The following is a 17,203-nucleotide window of genomic DNA, read 5'->3' as shown; positions in this document are numbered from 1 at the left end:
GTGGCCCCAATTTCACTGTTAAAACGCGTGCTACAGAAGACGGACCTAACTTCCATAAGTCATTACTTTTAAACTATTTATGCAAGATACATGAAATTTTCAAGGATTGTTCTTCAATGCCAGACGCCTTTAAATACTAAAATAGAAAGTTCACAGTTCAATATTTGCCAAGTTATTGCTTGCTGAAAATCATAAAAAAATATGCTTTGGAGCAGTGTTGTTTTCGTTAACGATGACGATGACGAAATGATTTCGTTAATGCACCTTTTTTCATGACTAAAACGAGACAGTGACGAACTAAACATAACACTTTGATCACGAAAACATGACGAGACATATCTGTTGTTTTCGTTGACGAGACGAGACGAAAATGTTAGTGGGTTGGCTATAGGACTATCAAAATGCATGGCGTTTCCTCTAACGGTGTGTGCAACCTGTCTGCCAAATGCTGAAAATATCAGCAATACACCTGCATCCGGTCCTTGTTTGGTCACGCCCACCAGGCACAGTGCACACCGGGGCAGCCACACAGTTCATGGACCATGGCAGCAGCAACACCAGCACAAGGGCTTGGTGGGTGGAAAAGACATGATGATTTATGGACATACTTTACACATAATCCAGCAGAAAATAAAACGGAATGCCTTGTAGTGGGAGACAGAGGTACACGCTGTGGCTATAAACTATGTGCCAAGAATATGACCAACCTCAAGAGGCATCTAAAGGCTCACCATGCTGCTATTTCTGCGACGGTAAGTTAACATTACAGGAAGTCCTTAACAGATCATGTATACATTTGCTAGTTTTGGTTAATGTCACTCAACAATTGGTCTGTGATGAATTTCCTATGAAGTTTTCCAAAACACCGTGACCTGGCGAAAATGAATGGGACCGCTAGCTTCATGCTAAAGTTGGCTTGGGTAAGCTAACTTAAATTCAATTAACATGTCATGAGTAAAACTTGTCCTGCAGGGATTATTGGTGGGACAGCAACTGAATGCTTCGTCATATATTGACCCATATTTGAGTTACTGTGAAACATACAGGAGGAAATGTAGCTTTTCAGACCTGTTGCTGTGCCTTAATATGTCTAAATGAGCAGCAGCACACCTGGCTACTCTAACATTAGCAGCATGTTTAGCCATCAAATTTACATTAACGGACAGCGTGGTCATCTAGTTGTGTGTTCACCATGACGTGTTTGTGCTCTATCAGTGCATTGCGACATGTTAAACGGAGGCAGAAACACATCCCAACCTGCAGAAACTCATTTCAGAGAGGTGTCATGACCCATGACTTTTTTCCCATCAGGGGGGTGTCACGACACCTCCCTGAAATGAGTTTGGATGTCTGTAAACCAATCAGGAAGTTCTTTGTCTAGCATGTGCTACACGAACAGGCACACACGCAGTCTCTCTCGCTGTCCCTCGTGCACTCCGTCATATGCGCGATGCAGACATTAATGTTTCGCGTGCACGCTCTTGCTCGCTTGCTCTAGATTCCAGGAGATATTATCCAATTTGCGGGCATCAGGGAGCCACTATCAATATGCGGGAGACTCCCGGGACTTCCGGGAGACTTGGGATGTCTGCACTAGACAGCGTTTATGTAGAGAGCATACACACTAGACAGCATTTATGTAGAGCGCATGTGCACTAGACAGCATTTATGGAGAGAGCATACGCACTAGACAGCATTTATGTAGAGAGCATGCGCACTAGACAGCGTTTATGTAGAGAGCATGCGCACTAGACAGCGTTTATGTAGAGAGCATGCGCACTAGACAGCGTTTATATAGAGAGCATGCACACTAAACAGCATTTATGTAGAGAGCATGCACACTAGACAGCATTTATGTAGAGAGCATGCACACTAGACAGCATTTATGTAGAAAGTATGCACACTAGACAGCGTTTATGTAGAGAGCATGTTATGCACAACCTGTCAACCTTGATTACAATTTCCTATTTCTGGATTGGCCTAATTTAATGTTTTAAAGTAATTATTTTTTCGACTAAAATGAATGACTGACTAAAACTGGACTAAAACCCTTTTAGTTTTTGTCGACTAAAACTAGACCAAAACTATCAAGGATGGAATTGACTAAAATGTGACTAAAACTAATAAGCATTTCATCCAAAAGACTAAGACTAAAACTAAATAAAAAATGGCTGCCAAAATCAACACTGCTTTGGAGCAACTTTGACACCCCATATCTCCACATTAAAGCACACCAGATCTTTCAAATTGTCTTATTTATTACTCATGTTATAGTACTCTTTAGGCAACTAGGTATGTGTTCAAAAGAAATCAAACTTTCTGATTTATTAGGCTTTAAAAATAAAAAAAAACATTTTGCGCCTATAATTCAAATGCATATTACAAATGTATGACAAGATCTACCATAAAAACAATTAAACCACTGTAAAGAGCTTGTTTTGATTAGCAAATGCACTAAATATGAATTTGGTACCCTAAACCAAACTATAAATATTAAGGTATCAAGTACGGCATGTTTTACGATAGACGGAAATGCTATTTCAAGGCATGTAATCTACTAACAGACAAACTAGCAAAACATCATTTCACTGCCAAACACCAGAGTGGATATTTTAAGAATTTGAAGGAAAATCTATCAGCGGATGAACGTATTATGCTTTTGGATTTTGCCGAAAACTTTTCATTCTGTGTACAGGATTCTGCCCATTGGCTGTTGTCCCAGCCACTGGGACAACATCCAATGCACTCTTCATCCATTTGCAGTGTACATTAGAGCAAAGAATGAAGATGCTACAAAAGTAACGAAATGCATCTCTATCTGCATAATAAGTGACTGCCTTAAGCATGATACAGTGGCTGTGCATGCATTCTTAAAAAAGGTTTTACCATATGTATGCCATTTACATTCCCAGCTGAAAAAGGCCATTTACTTCAGTGACGGATCAGCAGCCCAATACAAAAACTATAAAAATTTCACAAATCTAATAAAGCATGCAGATGATTTTGGACTTTTGGCAGAATGGCATTTCTTTACCACTTTTCATGGTCAATCACCCTGTATTGGAGGCACTGTAAAGCGGTCAGCAGCTCGAACTAGCTTACAGGCAGTCACGAGTGATCACATACTAACCCCATCTGATCTGTTTTTGTGGGCAGAAAAACATATCAAGAACATCCATTTCATCTGGGTTGGTACAGGGGAAGTTATGGAGAGTGGAAAAGCATTGGAGACAAGATTTTCAAGGTCAGCTACTATTCCTGGAACAGGAGACAACCACTGATTCATTCCAATCATGTCCAACCAGCTGCAGGTCAGCAGGGTGTCAGGTGGTCCTAGCTTCATTGTGGATATGAGTGGGAATCGGCCACAAGTAATGCATAAAACCCCTGTTAAATCAGCAATCTCTCTGGTAGATACAATTCCTGGTAAATATGTTGTATGTTTGTATGACAGACAGTGGTGGATAGGCAACATTCGTGCATTATCAGAGGAGGAACAAGATGTACAAGTAACATTTATGCATCCTCATGGTCCCTCTCAGACTTACAGCTGGCCCAGGAGAGAGGATAACTGTTGGGTCCCTCTGGTGCATGTCATGAAAATCATTGATGCCCCACTTACATCAACTGGCAGGCAGTATAAACTTCCACCTGATGTGGAAAAGCAAATCAATACACTGTTTAAGCTCTTCAAATAAAGTATTTTTAAGGTTGTTATTTTTCCTACACTGTAGGTTTGTAATTGTATTGTAATATGCCTTAAAACAGCATTTCCGTCTATCGTAAAACATGCCGTACTTGATACCTTAATATTTATAGTTTGGTTTAGGATACCAACTTCATATTTTGTGCATTTGCTAATCAAAACAAGCTCTTTCCAGTGGCATAATTGTTTTTATGGTAGACCTTGTCATACATTTGTAACATGCATTTGAATTATAGGCGCAAAATGTTGTTGTTTTTTTAAAGCCTAATAAATCAGAAAGTTTGATTTCCTTTGAACACATACCTAGTTGCCTAAAGAGTACTATAACATGAGTAATAAATAAGAAAATTTGAAAGATCTGGTGTGCTTTAATGTGGAGATATGGGGCGTCAAATTTGCTCCAAAGCACATTTTTTTATGATTTTCAGCAAGCCATGGTAGACCTTGTCATACATTTGTAACATGCATTTGAATTATAGGTGCAAAATGTTGTTGTTTTTTTAAAGCCTAATAAATCAGAAAGTTTGATTTCCTTTGAACACATACCTAGTTGCCTAAAGAGTACTATAACATGAGTAATAAATAAGAAAATTTGAAAGATCTGGTGTGCTTTAATGTGGAGATATGGGGCGTCAAATTTGCTGCAAAGCACATTTTTTTATGATTTTCAGCAAGCCATAACTTGGCAAATATTGAACTGTGAACTTTCTATTTTAGTACTTAAAGGCGTCTGGCATTGAAGAACAATCCTTGAAAATTTCATGTATCTTGCATGAATACTTTAAAAGTAATGACTTATGGAAATTAGGTCCGTTTTCTGTAGCACGCGTTTCAACAGTGAAATTGGGGCCATGCCCCTTTTTTTAAGCCCCTATATCTCAGAAACTAATGAAGGTACAAGCCTAAAATTTTGTGCACTATTTATTGGGCACGCTGACAATATTTCCAGAAAGTATGAAGCAAATCTGAGATGGTCAGCGGCAAACATTTTTCTAAATCTTGTGATTTGGGGCAGAATTACCCCATGTTCAAATATTGTAAGCAACAAGCTAGCCATCTCAGTGTGATGTACATTTACTACCTCAAAACAGTGAACTGTATAGTCAGTGTTGTAGATTTAGCAAGTTAATTTGTCTGTATGTTGATTAATCTAAAGCACATACTTGTATATACAGCATAACTTAGTTAAAGGTAACAACAAACAAAGTAGTAGTTCTTCATGTTATGAACAGCATTGTTGATTTCACATCAAGTGCTGAACTTGGGAGTTTGAGGAGACCATCCTAAGTTCACAAGTAGGAATTCTAGGTTGAGGGGCCATTTTCTTTGATTTTTCCTAGCAGGAGGTCCGAAATCACAAGTTACAACCTTTTGTTGAATGTAGACCATTTTTGTTTTGGGATATGTCTGCAGGTGCACCTCTCATAGATACAGACTGCAGTAGGAGTGGTCAGAAAAGTTCAGGGAGGGCTGCTATAACCTGAACAAAAAAAAAACACACAGAAAGCCCAAGACACACTGCAAAATTATGCAACAACAATCTGTATCATCTTGCTTTCCATAGCAGTCAACTTGTGATAAGAACAGGTATGGGTAATATTACTATCTAAAATATTGGTACAATTTCAAAAAGCAAATTTGTATTTCACATTTTAAATTAGCACTCTAGACCATAGACATGCATGAAATGTAAGAGGTTAGCAACCAGAGGTTAATGAGCAATAGATTTTCCTGCACATGGTAGGAACCCATAGTGATTTCAAAGGGCACAATAATCATGCAAAACACCATACATGCAGTTATGTTCAAAAAATAGCAGTACAACATCAGTAACCTGATGAACTACTGTTATTAATAGTAATGATATTTCTACATGGCAAATAATTTACTTGTAGATGTAGTAGTGTAATAGAAAACAACAGACCCAACAATTATGCATGCTGCTTGTTCTGAGTAATTGACTCATTCATTGAAAGTGGCATGTTCAAAATAATAGCAGTGTGGCGTTTAATTAGAGAATTCATTCATTCTGTGAAAAACAGGTGTCATTAACTATCCTTTATTAAGGAAGAAGGGAAGCAAATGTCTCACATATCTCATCTCATCTCATTATCTCTAGCCGCTTTATCCTTCTACAGGGTCGCAGGCAAGCTGGAGCCTATCCCAGCTGACTACGGGCGAAAGGCGGGGTACACCCTGGACAAGTCGCCAGGTCATCACAGGGCTGACACATAGACACAGACAACCATTCACACTCACATTCACACCTACGGTCAATTTAGAGTCACCAGTTAACCTAACCTGCATGTCTTTGGACTGTGGGGGAAACCGGAGCACCCGGAGGAAACCCACGCGGACACGGGGAGAACATGCAAACTCCGCACAGAAAGGCCCTTGCCGGCCCCGGGGCTCGAACCCAGGACCTTCTTGCTGTGAGGCGACAGTGCTAACCACTACACCACCGTGCCGCCCTGTCTCACATATTGTTATGAAATATATTTCCTTCTGGATTGCTAAGTAAAATGGGTCGTTCCAAAAATTGTTTGGAGGAACAATGTAATTTGATTAAAATGTTGATTGGAGAGGGGAAAATGTAGAAAGAAGTGCAGAAAATTATAGGATGCTCAGCTAAAATAATCTCAACTGCTTTAAAATGGCAACAAAAACCTGAAACACACAGAAGAAAACGAGAAACTACTGTTAAAACGGATCGAAGAATAGCCAGAATGGCAAAGGTTCAGCCAATCGTCACCTCCAGAGAGATCAAAGATGATCTAAAATTACCTGTAAGTACTGTTGTAGTCGGAACACATTTGATCGAAGCTTAGCTGTCAGCAAGAAGCCCTCATAAAGCACCATTGTTGAAAAAACGGCATGTGCAGAATAAGTTAGCATTTGCCAAGGAACACATCAGTTGGCCCAAAGAGAAATGGCATAACATCCTGTGGATTGATGAGAGTAAAATTGTTCTTTTCAGGTCTAGTGGATATCGACAGTATATCAGATGCCACCAGGCATTGAATTCAAGCCACAGTACACTATGAAGACAGTGAAGCATGGTGGTGCAAAAATCATGCTATGGGGATGTTTTTCATACTGTGGTGTTGGGCCTATTTATTGTATACCAAGGATCATGGATCAGTTTGAATACATCAAAATATTTGGAAATTATGTTGTCATATGCCAAAGAGGAAATGCCCCTGAAATGGGTGTTTCAACAAGACAACGACCCCAAACACACAAGTAAGCAAGCAACATCTTGGTTCCAAACAAAAAGGATTGAGTAATGGCATGGCCAGCTCAATCCCCTGACCTCAACCCCATTGAAAACTTGTAGGATCACATTAAAAATGCAGTTTCTGAAGCAAAACCCAAAAAATTCACAGGAACTGTGGAATGTAGTTCATTCATCCTGAGCTGAAAAACCTGTTATATAGGTGCCAGCAGTTGGTTGAATCGATACAGCACAGACATGTAACAGTTATCCAAAAACAATGGTTATGCAACTAAATATTAGTTCAGTTTGAGTTTGAAGAGAAAAATGTCAACACTGCAATATTTTTTTGGAACAGATTAATGTTCCTTTTCTTTGCTTCCTGTAAAATAATCACACAAAGTTTGTTAATGCTTTGAGTTGGAATTGAATGTGTAATGTAAATTCCACTACATTTGAAATATGGAAATAAAAGATATAAAAGTTTTTCACTTTTTTAACACACTGCTATTTATTTGAACACAACTGTATTTGGAGTTATAAATAGTAACAAATTTCCTTTCTGCTACTATGCAAGCTCTGTTCAGAACAATTCATCAGCATTATCGATAAGAGAGTAAACAGTTCAATCACAGCTCAAGGGGAGAAGACCGCATATGCCACCAGTGTCATCTGCAAAGAAAATTAGCTTAGCATTCATTTATTCAACATCTGTAAGATCCTGCCATGGTTCATGCTGCCAAGCAAGAGAACATGGTTAAGACTAGAATAGTGGTTAAAGTTCAATATGGAACATGATTAATAACAAAAGATTGTTGCTGAAGTAAACATATGAAGACATGCACACAAGGAATGAGAGCTCAAGCGACTGTCCCAAAACAGTTTGACTCATAGGCTAATTAATTATCGTGTTGGGGATAGAAGAGCTACAGTCCGAAACCTAAAACAAAGCGTGCAATGTTGACATGAAGTTGATTGCCGATTTTAAGTGCGTGAAATACGATGAATAAGAATAGAAGCTTAATGTGCTCGAAGACCAATATTTAAATGTTGATGCCATGTTTCCTTTTTTAACGCACTTAAAACCTTTTTTCTTCTAGGAAGCTACTTGCCTCTTGATTTAGGGCCAGAGTTAACTCACTGCCTGTGGTAAGCAAGGTTGCTTTGCTACTTACTGGATTCTAACCAGGTTAAAATAAACTAATAAATGCCTATTTAATTACGTTCATCCATTGAAGTCGACAGGGACCATGACTTCAGTGGTTGGCTGTGTGTCTTCTGAGGTGACCGATGAGTCTGATTTGTGCTTTGAACTGTTTGCTGCATATTCTGCACCTTGGGTAGCTGAGTGGAGGTGGTGGCTACTCTAGCTTTTCGCACTGCCCGTTTCCTTTCAGCCGTGGCTCTGCAGTGCTGTTCAGCTGACTTGACACCTCTGCTGATCAGGCTGTGCCATGATGGTCGGTCAGAGGCAAGATCTTCCCAGCTCTGTACAGGAATGTTAAGGCTCTTAAATGTGGCCTTAAGGTTGTCTTTTAAATGGAGTTTGGGGCATCCAACTTGGTGCTTGCCCCCCACAAGTTCTCCATACAGTAGCACTTTGGGGATATGCTGGTTGTTCATGTGCAGGATATGACCAGCCCATCTTGCCTGTGCCTTCTCAAAGAATGTGTGTATGCTGGGCATGTTGGCACAGGAAAGGACCTCTGTGTCAGGAGTGTGATCCTGCTATCTGATGTTCATCAGCTTGTGGAGACAGGTTGTGTGGAAATGGTTCAACTGCTGGGCGTGTCTGCTGTATACAGTCCAGGTTTCACAGGTGTAGAGGAGTGTTGTTATGACTACCGGTAGACCTTGAGCTTGGTGCTGAGACTCATACTCCTTCGTTCCCAGACATTTTGTAGAAGCCTCCCAAAGGTGCTGCTGGCCTAGGCGATTCTACACTTGACTTCCTTGTCAGTATTGGCCTGATATGACAGGGTTCTGCCCAGGTATGTGAATCTGTCCGTGTCATTGAGCACTGTATCATTTATTGTGATGTTGGGTTTCTGGTAGGGCTTGCCAGGTCGGGGTTGATGGAAGACTTCAGTTTTCTTGGTGCTGATGGTAAGGCCAAATTTTTCACATGACCCAGATAGCCTGTCAGTAATTGCTTGCATTGACTGTTCGTTTGTGGCATTGAGAGCACAGTCATTGGAGAAAAGGAAGTCTTTGATTACTGTTTCTTTCACCTTTGTTACTGAATGCAATCGGCACTGGCTAAACAGCTTCCCGTCTATCCTGTACCTGATGGCTATTCCTTCCTCACAGTCACAGAAGGCACCAGTGAGCATGGCAGAGAACATGATGCTAAAGAGTGTTGGCGCTAGCACACAACCCTGCTTCACACCATTTGTCACTGGGAAGGCTCCTGATGTTGCTCCATCATCCTGTATGCGGGCTGTCATGCAACTGGCATACCATAGTGATGAAGCATTCTGGACAGCCAAACTTGGTCATGATCTTCCACAGACCCTCATGGATAGCTGTGTCAAGGGCCTTTGTGAGCTTGACAAAGGTGGTGTAGAGGTCACTGTTCTGTTCTTGGTACTTCTCTTGTAGCTGCCTAGCTGCAAAGATAATGTCCACTGTGCTTCTTCCAGCGTGAAAGCCACATTGGCTTTCAGGGAGGAGACCCTGTTCAAGGTGCTGGATGAGGTGGTTGAGGAGAGCTTTGGCAAGGATTTTGCTGGCTATGGACAAGAGCGAAATGCCCTGATAATTGTTGCAGGACTGGCGGTTTCCTTTCCTTTTGTAAAGGTGTATGATGGAAGCATCCTTAAAGTCCTGGGGTATGACACCTTGCTTCCACATGGACTGGAAGATGTCTGGCAGTTTTTATGTGAGGATAGGACCTCCTGCCTTGTACGCATCTGCAGGTATGGTGTCAATGCCAGGTGCCTTTCCCCTAGAAAGTTGAATGATGGCCTTTTGAATCTCGTTAATGGTGGGTGGTGCATCAAGTTCCTGGTTGACTGGAATCTGTGGAAGGCATTGGATGGCTTTGTCATTGATGGACGATGGAAGATTTAGCACAGCTGCAAAGTGTTCAGCCAAACGCGCCAAAAACTTGGCTTGGTCTGTGATGAGCGTTTTCCCATTTGCACTGAGGAGGGGGGAGGAGGCGGAGGGTTGAGGTCCATATAGGGCTTTTAGGGCATCATAGATGCGCTTGGTGTATTTCTTGTCTGCGAAGTACTGCATTTCCTCAGCTTTGGCATTAAGCTAGTTGTCCTGCATCTTACAGAGCTTGGCCTGGATTTCCCTGCAGATGTTGGTGAAGGCTGCACTCTTGGAAGGTGTTGTGGAGTCATCCATAGCAACTTTGTGAAGATGGTGTTTTTTGACTAGGAGTGATGAGATCTGCACATTGTTCTCATCAAACCAGTCTTGATTTTTCTGCTTTGTAGGTCCTAGGTGCTGAAGGAAGGTTGAGTACAGCACCTTCCTAAGCACAGCACCTTCCTACGCACAGATCAGTCTTCCTCAACAGGGGAGCTCCCAAACTGAAGGTCTTTCAGTTTGCTATCCAGGTCACTGGCAAAGCCCGCCACAACCTCAGCCTGTTTAAGTCTGGAGACATTTAACTTCTTGAAGGTCTTCTTCCTGTGAGGCTGTCTTTTGGGCAGGAACTGTAGCATCACTTTGGACACAATCAGCCAATGGTTTGTCCAACAGTCAGCACCACACATAGCTTTGGTTACATTCACGTCCTGTCTGTCCCTCCTCCTGGTGATAGCATAGTCAATCAAATGCCAGTGTTTGGAGCAGGGGTGCATCCAGGATGTTCTTTTTCAGGTAGGCAGACAGAAGAGGGAGTTAGTGATGAGGAGGTCATGCACAGTTTTAGGAGAAGTAGACCATTACTGTTGCAGTTCCCCACACTGTGAGGCCCAGTCACACCATTCCAAGTTTGATGATCTGCACCAACTCTGGCATTGAAATCCCTGAGGAGGATTACTTTCTTGGACTTTGGGACTGCTGAGATGAGGGTGTAAATTTCTTCATAGAACTTGTTTTTCACCTTGTCTGGGTTGGTCATTGTTGTTGCATATGCACTGATGAATGTTGCGCTCTTGTTTTGACCCAGCGGGAGTTGGAGTCATCAGGTGATCGTTTATGCCCTTTGGCAAGCTGTCAATCTGGGACATGAAGTGGGACTTGATTGCAAATCCTGTCTCTCTGTGTTCTTCTTCGCTGCGGCCACTCCAGAAGAAGGTGTCACCTCCTCCTTGTTCAGAGAGCTGACCCTCGCTGGGTAGGCACGTTTTGCTAACAGCTGCAATGTCAATGTTGTAACAGACAAGTTCTCTGGCCACAAGTGCTGTGCGCCATTTGGGTCCATCAGCCTTGGTATTGTCTATTAGGGTTCGCATGTTCCATGTGCCTAAGGTGAATGTTGTCACCTTGCATTTGACTTGTCTTTTCTTGTGCCCGCATGTCCCCACATGAATTGGGATTCCCTCCAGCTGCAGTCTGCTGGTCAGGTAGGGTTAAGGCAGACTTTGTTTAGGGCACCATTTCTAGCCCCGTCCTCATGTTGTTGAGGCGAGCAGAGCGATCCTGAAAAGGGCTGCTCGGTTGCTCGGGGGCTGCCAGGTTCCACTGCTGCCTCAGTCCAGTAGAAGACAACCACATGCCCTGAACCACCTGTGTGCAGGTTTATGACTGCAGCTTGAGTGTAATCCGCATTTGCTGGTTCACCACTCCCCCATCGCCACAGGACTTTTGAAGTCATGACTTACACTGCTAAGTTTGATTTAGGTGAGGAAGAGTCACACATCATCAGCCTCACCCTCTTGTCCCTGCTCATCCAGATCCAGTGGCAGGACAGAGTCGAGATGACTGGGAATGAGCAGGGATGTAGGAGCTGCTGGAGGGTTGACAGTAAACGTAGCCAGCTGACGGCCTGTGAGGATCCACTCCAGATTTTTAACCAGGTTGTCTCCCCGGCTGTTTGACCCATAGCTGGGACAAACATTGGTGAGTACCAGAGTGTGTCCACATGCTGGTGGGTTATGCATACTGCACCTCTGGGGCCATTTGTTGCTCTGATATCCCCTACATGTCAGCTTTGGACAGCAAAACCCCAATTACCAGGGTGGCCAGTGGAGAGGCCATGTAGGAGTTTTGGGTAAGGAGAGGTTATGACTGGCAAGAGAGGACTGATGCTGTAGCTGCTTCTCGGTTTGCAAGTAGCTGCTAGCCAGCAGCTGGGGACAGTTGGGCTGGGTTGGGATAGGCCAACTACAACCTAACTACAGCACTACATTTCACTTACTCCTGTGACTTGCATCACCCCACCCCAATAAATGCCTATTTAATAAACTAATATTTACAGGTGCATTTTTTTCATGAAATTAGTCAAAATATTCTTCCACAGATTTCATAAAATTACAATAAACCACATTGAAAATGTAGAAAAATCTGTTCCAAAAAATATAAAGATTTTAAACAACTGTATGTATGTATGTATGCATGTATGTGTGTATGTATGTATAGGGGATATAAAAACTCTATACACTCCTGTTGAAACCAAGATAAATCATATCAGATCCATTTCCATTATTAATGTGATATTTGGATCCATCCATGATTCCCTCTATTTTGACTACAACCACAGTCCCAGCTAAAGAAAAGAAGTCCTATAGGATGATGCTTCCAACACTATGCTTCACCATGGGTTTTATTTTCATAAAAAGTATGTTAAAATAATAATAAAAGCAAAGGACGGCCTGTTCTTGACTATTGTTTGTTTGTTTGTTTGTGAGGGAGAATGTGAGATGAACTAGTGAATAGAATAAGGCCTGATTCATATAGCAACTTGGCGTGCCATGTCTGAGCATTTTCAATGTATATCATTCACTAACCCTAGTTAACAAAGGACCTTTGTTACAACATAGTTAAGCCAGTAGTAGTCCGTGCATTTATGTATGCTCGGTGCCATTCTCATCTCTAGGTAACATTTTATACTGGAACATAATCAGATTTTACATCTTAATGCCTTCTTCTCAAGTCCAGTCTGTTTTCATAAAACTACCAACTTAATTCAGTGCCTTTATGATTTTGTCCCACACAGATTAATTGTAATTTTGTCACCCTTCAGTCAGTCCAAAATAATTAATGCCTTGAAAAATGCTATCCGTCAAAAAAATGTGCTTTTTATTTTGGAGATTTGTGATTGTTAGTCACAGTCTCAATTCATGGCATGTGTATTGTGAAAAAACAGTGAAGAGCCTGCATGCATAAATGCCAGCGTACAACCTGAACACAAGTGTGTTTAATATCATTTCATTAAACATTAAGTAGAAACTGCAGATTCATCAGATCAGGTTAAAACACAAAAAAAGTGGTTTTCTAGTTTTCATAAACATACTTGCTATTGCTTATTTTAATAGTGATTTGCACTGGGAGTGTAGGCACTTACGTAGTGTTAGATTGTAAAGTAAATTTTCTGTTTCCCCTTCCATAAAGGTTTTCAAGCAGGCACCAAGACAGAGAGATAGATAGATTTCATTAAAGAAGCTTCATGAATATACACCGGTGTTGTCCGATACACTCTCTCTGCCCTTGCCACGCTCTTTCTGCATGCCCAAAAAACAGCACTTTCACTCATTCTCTCTGGTTTCTCACAACAAAAAGGTCCTTCTCAAAACATTTAATCCATAACACAGATAAAGATGTTACTGTGGGCACACACACACACACACACAGAGTTTTTCTCCATCAGGCAAAGGATTACACATATTCTGAAATAATAAGAATTTTAAGAATCCTTTAACCATTCTTCAGTAGGATGCACCATGTAATTGTTATACCCTATGTAGAGAGAAAATGGTGAAGGGAAGCCGATTGTTATTCAGCTTAACCTCTAGATTTTGGAAGTTACTTGCTTGTATTTCTGGCTTCTATAGTTTATAATGTTATGCTAAAGAGAATGAATTCCACCCACAAATCTAGAGAGCATTCAACCAGTTTGAAAACTGAGGAACACTTACAAATAACCTCAAGTACCAGTCAGGCTGGCCAATAATAAGTCTTGCACTGTTAATGATTTGGAATAGCACACTCAGCACAAGATTAAATCAGCTTCACCTTCGGGTCATTACAGTGTTTGATGAGTTGCTTTTTAGCAGTGGTTCCAGTTTAAAACTGCTTATTGAATTTCTAAATTTTAATGACTACAATGAGTAAATGTCTCCTTTTGATGTGGATATCTGTGGATTTATATTTTTTTGTTGCAGAACATATCAATCCTGTGACCAAACTAGTGATGGAAATCTTCAGATTACAGAGAAAGGACACAGAGTTTGGAAACAGGTAACTCTCCTAGGAAACAATTAAGTTCTTGCTGTTTTTCTCTCTGTTTTGGTTATGAAATGTATGATTTTAAGCAAGGCCCCAGGTACCTTTATTAGTCTTTTTGGTTAGCCCCCAGCCTTTGTCACTCACAATAAATAAGCTACAGTCATGGGAAAAGGAAAGTACACCCTACTTCAATTCTATGTTTTTATTTGTCAGGTCCTAAATAACAATTGCGTGGTCATCACCAACTTCTATAAATAAAGAAATAACCTCAGGTGACTCCAAAATGATACCAGATTTCAATATGTAGGCATTTTTCTCAAAAACTATAGTAAACTAGTATTCTGAAACCAGGTGGGTGAAAAAAAGGACTCCCTATAATTCAGTAGCATGTCAAACCATCTTTAGCAACAATAACTTGAAGTAAATGTTTATCAGTCCCTCACATTGTTTCACAGAAAGTTTGGCTTTGGTTAATTGATGTTTTGAGGGCATTCATTTATGTACATTCACAGCTCTCTTAAAGGTCCCATGGCATGGTGGTTTGTTGATGCTTTAAACGGGCTCGTGGAGGCTTCCGGATATTATATCCGCAGCCTTTCTCGAAATGAACCCTCGGCACGTAAATATAGCCTCCTGGGAGAAAGCCCCATTTCAGCGCTTTTCCCAGTGCGTCGTTTTGCTAATGAGAAGCAGGAGGCGGGGAAGGGTAGAGGGTGGGGGCGGGCCATGGGGGGAGGGGGAGGGGCTTGACCAAGCTGCGCACACACATACTCGCTGCTATCAGCGCCTGTAGCCACGCTGCTAAGACAAAACCCCGTTCTCCCTCGGACTCCTTTCGTAAACTCAACGTGACACAGAGAGTGAGAGTGTTCGGAGTGGTAGTTTATGAACGTATAATACCCTAGGCTTGAACACGCACTCCATAACCAAAGAGGATAGAAGCAGCAACTACAGCAACATAGCGCTTATCCAACAGAAGACATGCATTGCGGAGCAATAGTCAAACATGAGCTCATAAGTTACAGTCAATTTCCAGACTAAACTCAGTTTAACAGAGCATGCTGCATGCTCTTTAGTTTTGTAGCGCAGATTACCTGGCTAACTGCAGGAAGCGGTTAGCTGCACAGCTAATGTAGCCATTGCTAGGCTAACGCACCGATTTTAAAACACGGCAAAACGACCAGTTATACACTTACTTGTTCGGTGTTTGTTGCTGATGCGGCAGGGATGCTTGGTATGGACCCAGGCTTCAGTGACAGTTGATGTGCAAAACCTGCCCTGTACTGTCCCAAGTTGTGGAAACATTCCTCAGGAAAATGCTTCCGACAAACATACACCGTCTTAGGTAGACTCGACGGCGTATTATTGAAGTAAATAAAATTAAGCCACTGCGTCTTCAGGGGCTCTCCCGTCAGCAGTAAAAACAGACTCTTTTCTGTGTTGTCACATCCATGTACAGCGCAATTTCCATGTTTCACTCGCTTAGGTGATGCCATGTTGTTGTGTCCTCTATGGTCTCCTCACTACAACTGGGCGGGGCAATCCATACAGTGGGTGGGAATCCAGAGGGGGGGCGTGGGGATCATCTCCCTTGCTGACGTAGTAAAGGGAAGAGCTTATCAACACGCCGTTTTGACGCGCCATTCTCAAATGTTGGGCATAGTTTGGTTTACACATTATGAAATTTCTAGCCACTGGGGTGACTTAAGAAGGTCAGAGGAATTCATTTTAACGTTAAAAAACCTCAGAAAGTGAAAATTTCATGCCATGGGACCTTTAAGGTTATGCCACAGCATTTCATTGGGCTTGAGGTCTAGACTTTGATTTGGCCATTCCAACACCTTGATTTTATTTTCTTCTTTAGCCATTCAGATCTTGAATTGCTGGCGAGCTTGGGATCATTGCCACAGTTTTGGTCCAGCTTAAGGTGTTGGATAGATGATTTCACATTTGTCTCAAGAATATTCTGGTATAAGGTGGAGTCAGTAGCAGAGATTTGGGGGGGACTGCGGTGCGAACAATCCGGGGCCTCACTGCTAGAGGGGGCCCCCACTGGTCTGGATTTTTTTTTTTGTATTAAAAACTTATTAAGAGTTTCTTGCGCTCCACCATGGGTGAGTCGTGGCTATCATACCTGGCGCTGCTCTGTATCGAGAGAGACATTGAGGTCAATAAGGATAAAGTAGTTGACAGATTTGCAAACATGAAGGAGAGGATGCTAAAGCTCAAAATAGATTCAATGTTTTTGCAGTGTGCATGTCCTTTTAGGCCTGTTAGGCTACATGTCTGTTTTTTCTTTGTTGAAATTCTTAAAAGTGGGCCAACTTTTAACATTCTTGAGTCCACAGTCGCTCATTTTCCTGATAGGCGTGGGCTATGGGATATTGTTTTCATTTAGCCTAAGTTTCTTTTCTTTAAAAAGGATGGGATAGTTGTTGTCCCTTTAACATGTTAAATGAGTTTGCAAAGTTGTTGTTTGCTTGTTTGACCGGAATAGGCAGCTATGATCAAAGGTTTTTTTTTTTCTGAAATAAACATATATTAAATATTTTGGTTTGTACTGCATGTTACATGTGTGAATGGGAAGGTTGCTGAAATTACGCTAGTGTAAGCCAACATTTAGAATTGGCTAGTATAATAGACTGTTTGTACCGTATATGTAGCTGCTGCAACATATCGGGGGGGGCCCAAACATCTCCTGCCCCCCCGACACAATACCCGAGCTCCGCCCCAGAGTGGAGTTCATCATTGTCTCAATGATTGCATATTTCCCAGGTCCTGTGGCTGCAAAACAAGCCCAAATCATCACCCCTCCAACACTATACTTGACAGTGGGTATGAGGTGTTTGTGATGATATGCTGTGCTTGGTTTTTGCCAAACACGGTGCTGTGCATGATGACTAAACCAGGCTTGTGGTACTCGAGTCCAGGACTCG

At 41.7% G+C, this 17,203-nt stretch overlaps 1 protein-coding gene across 9 annotated transcripts in view; it reads left to right on the top strand.

Annotated features, from left to right (window-relative positions):
- si:dkey-6e2.2 (uncharacterized) overlaps positions 1 to 17,203 on the top strand; it is an 84,219-nt gene that overhangs the window by 56,571 nt on the left and 10,445 nt on the right. For 8 of the 9 annotated variants that reach the window (XM_060919192.1, XM_060919188.1, XM_060919187.1 and 5 more), the window contains one exon: positions 14,204 to 14,279. In XM_060919192.1, the coding sequence (XP_060775175.1) occupies positions 14,204 to 14,279 (76 nt within the window). Of the gene's footprint in view, positions 1 to 8,716; positions 8,912 to 14,203; positions 14,280 to 17,203 lie in introns of those variants that run through there. The other variant, XM_060919194.1, reaches the window with a different exon arrangement.

The sequence above is a fragment of the Neoarius graeffei genome, chromosome 4 (assembly GCF_027579695.1).
Source record: "Neoarius graeffei isolate fNeoGra1 chromosome 4, fNeoGra1.pri, whole genome shotgun sequence".
Lineage (NCBI taxonomy): Eukaryota > Metazoa > Chordata > Actinopteri > Siluriformes > Ariidae > Neoarius > Neoarius graeffei.
Note: the sequence above shows the minus strand (reverse complement) of the source record. Positions and strands in the feature narration are given on the sequence as shown.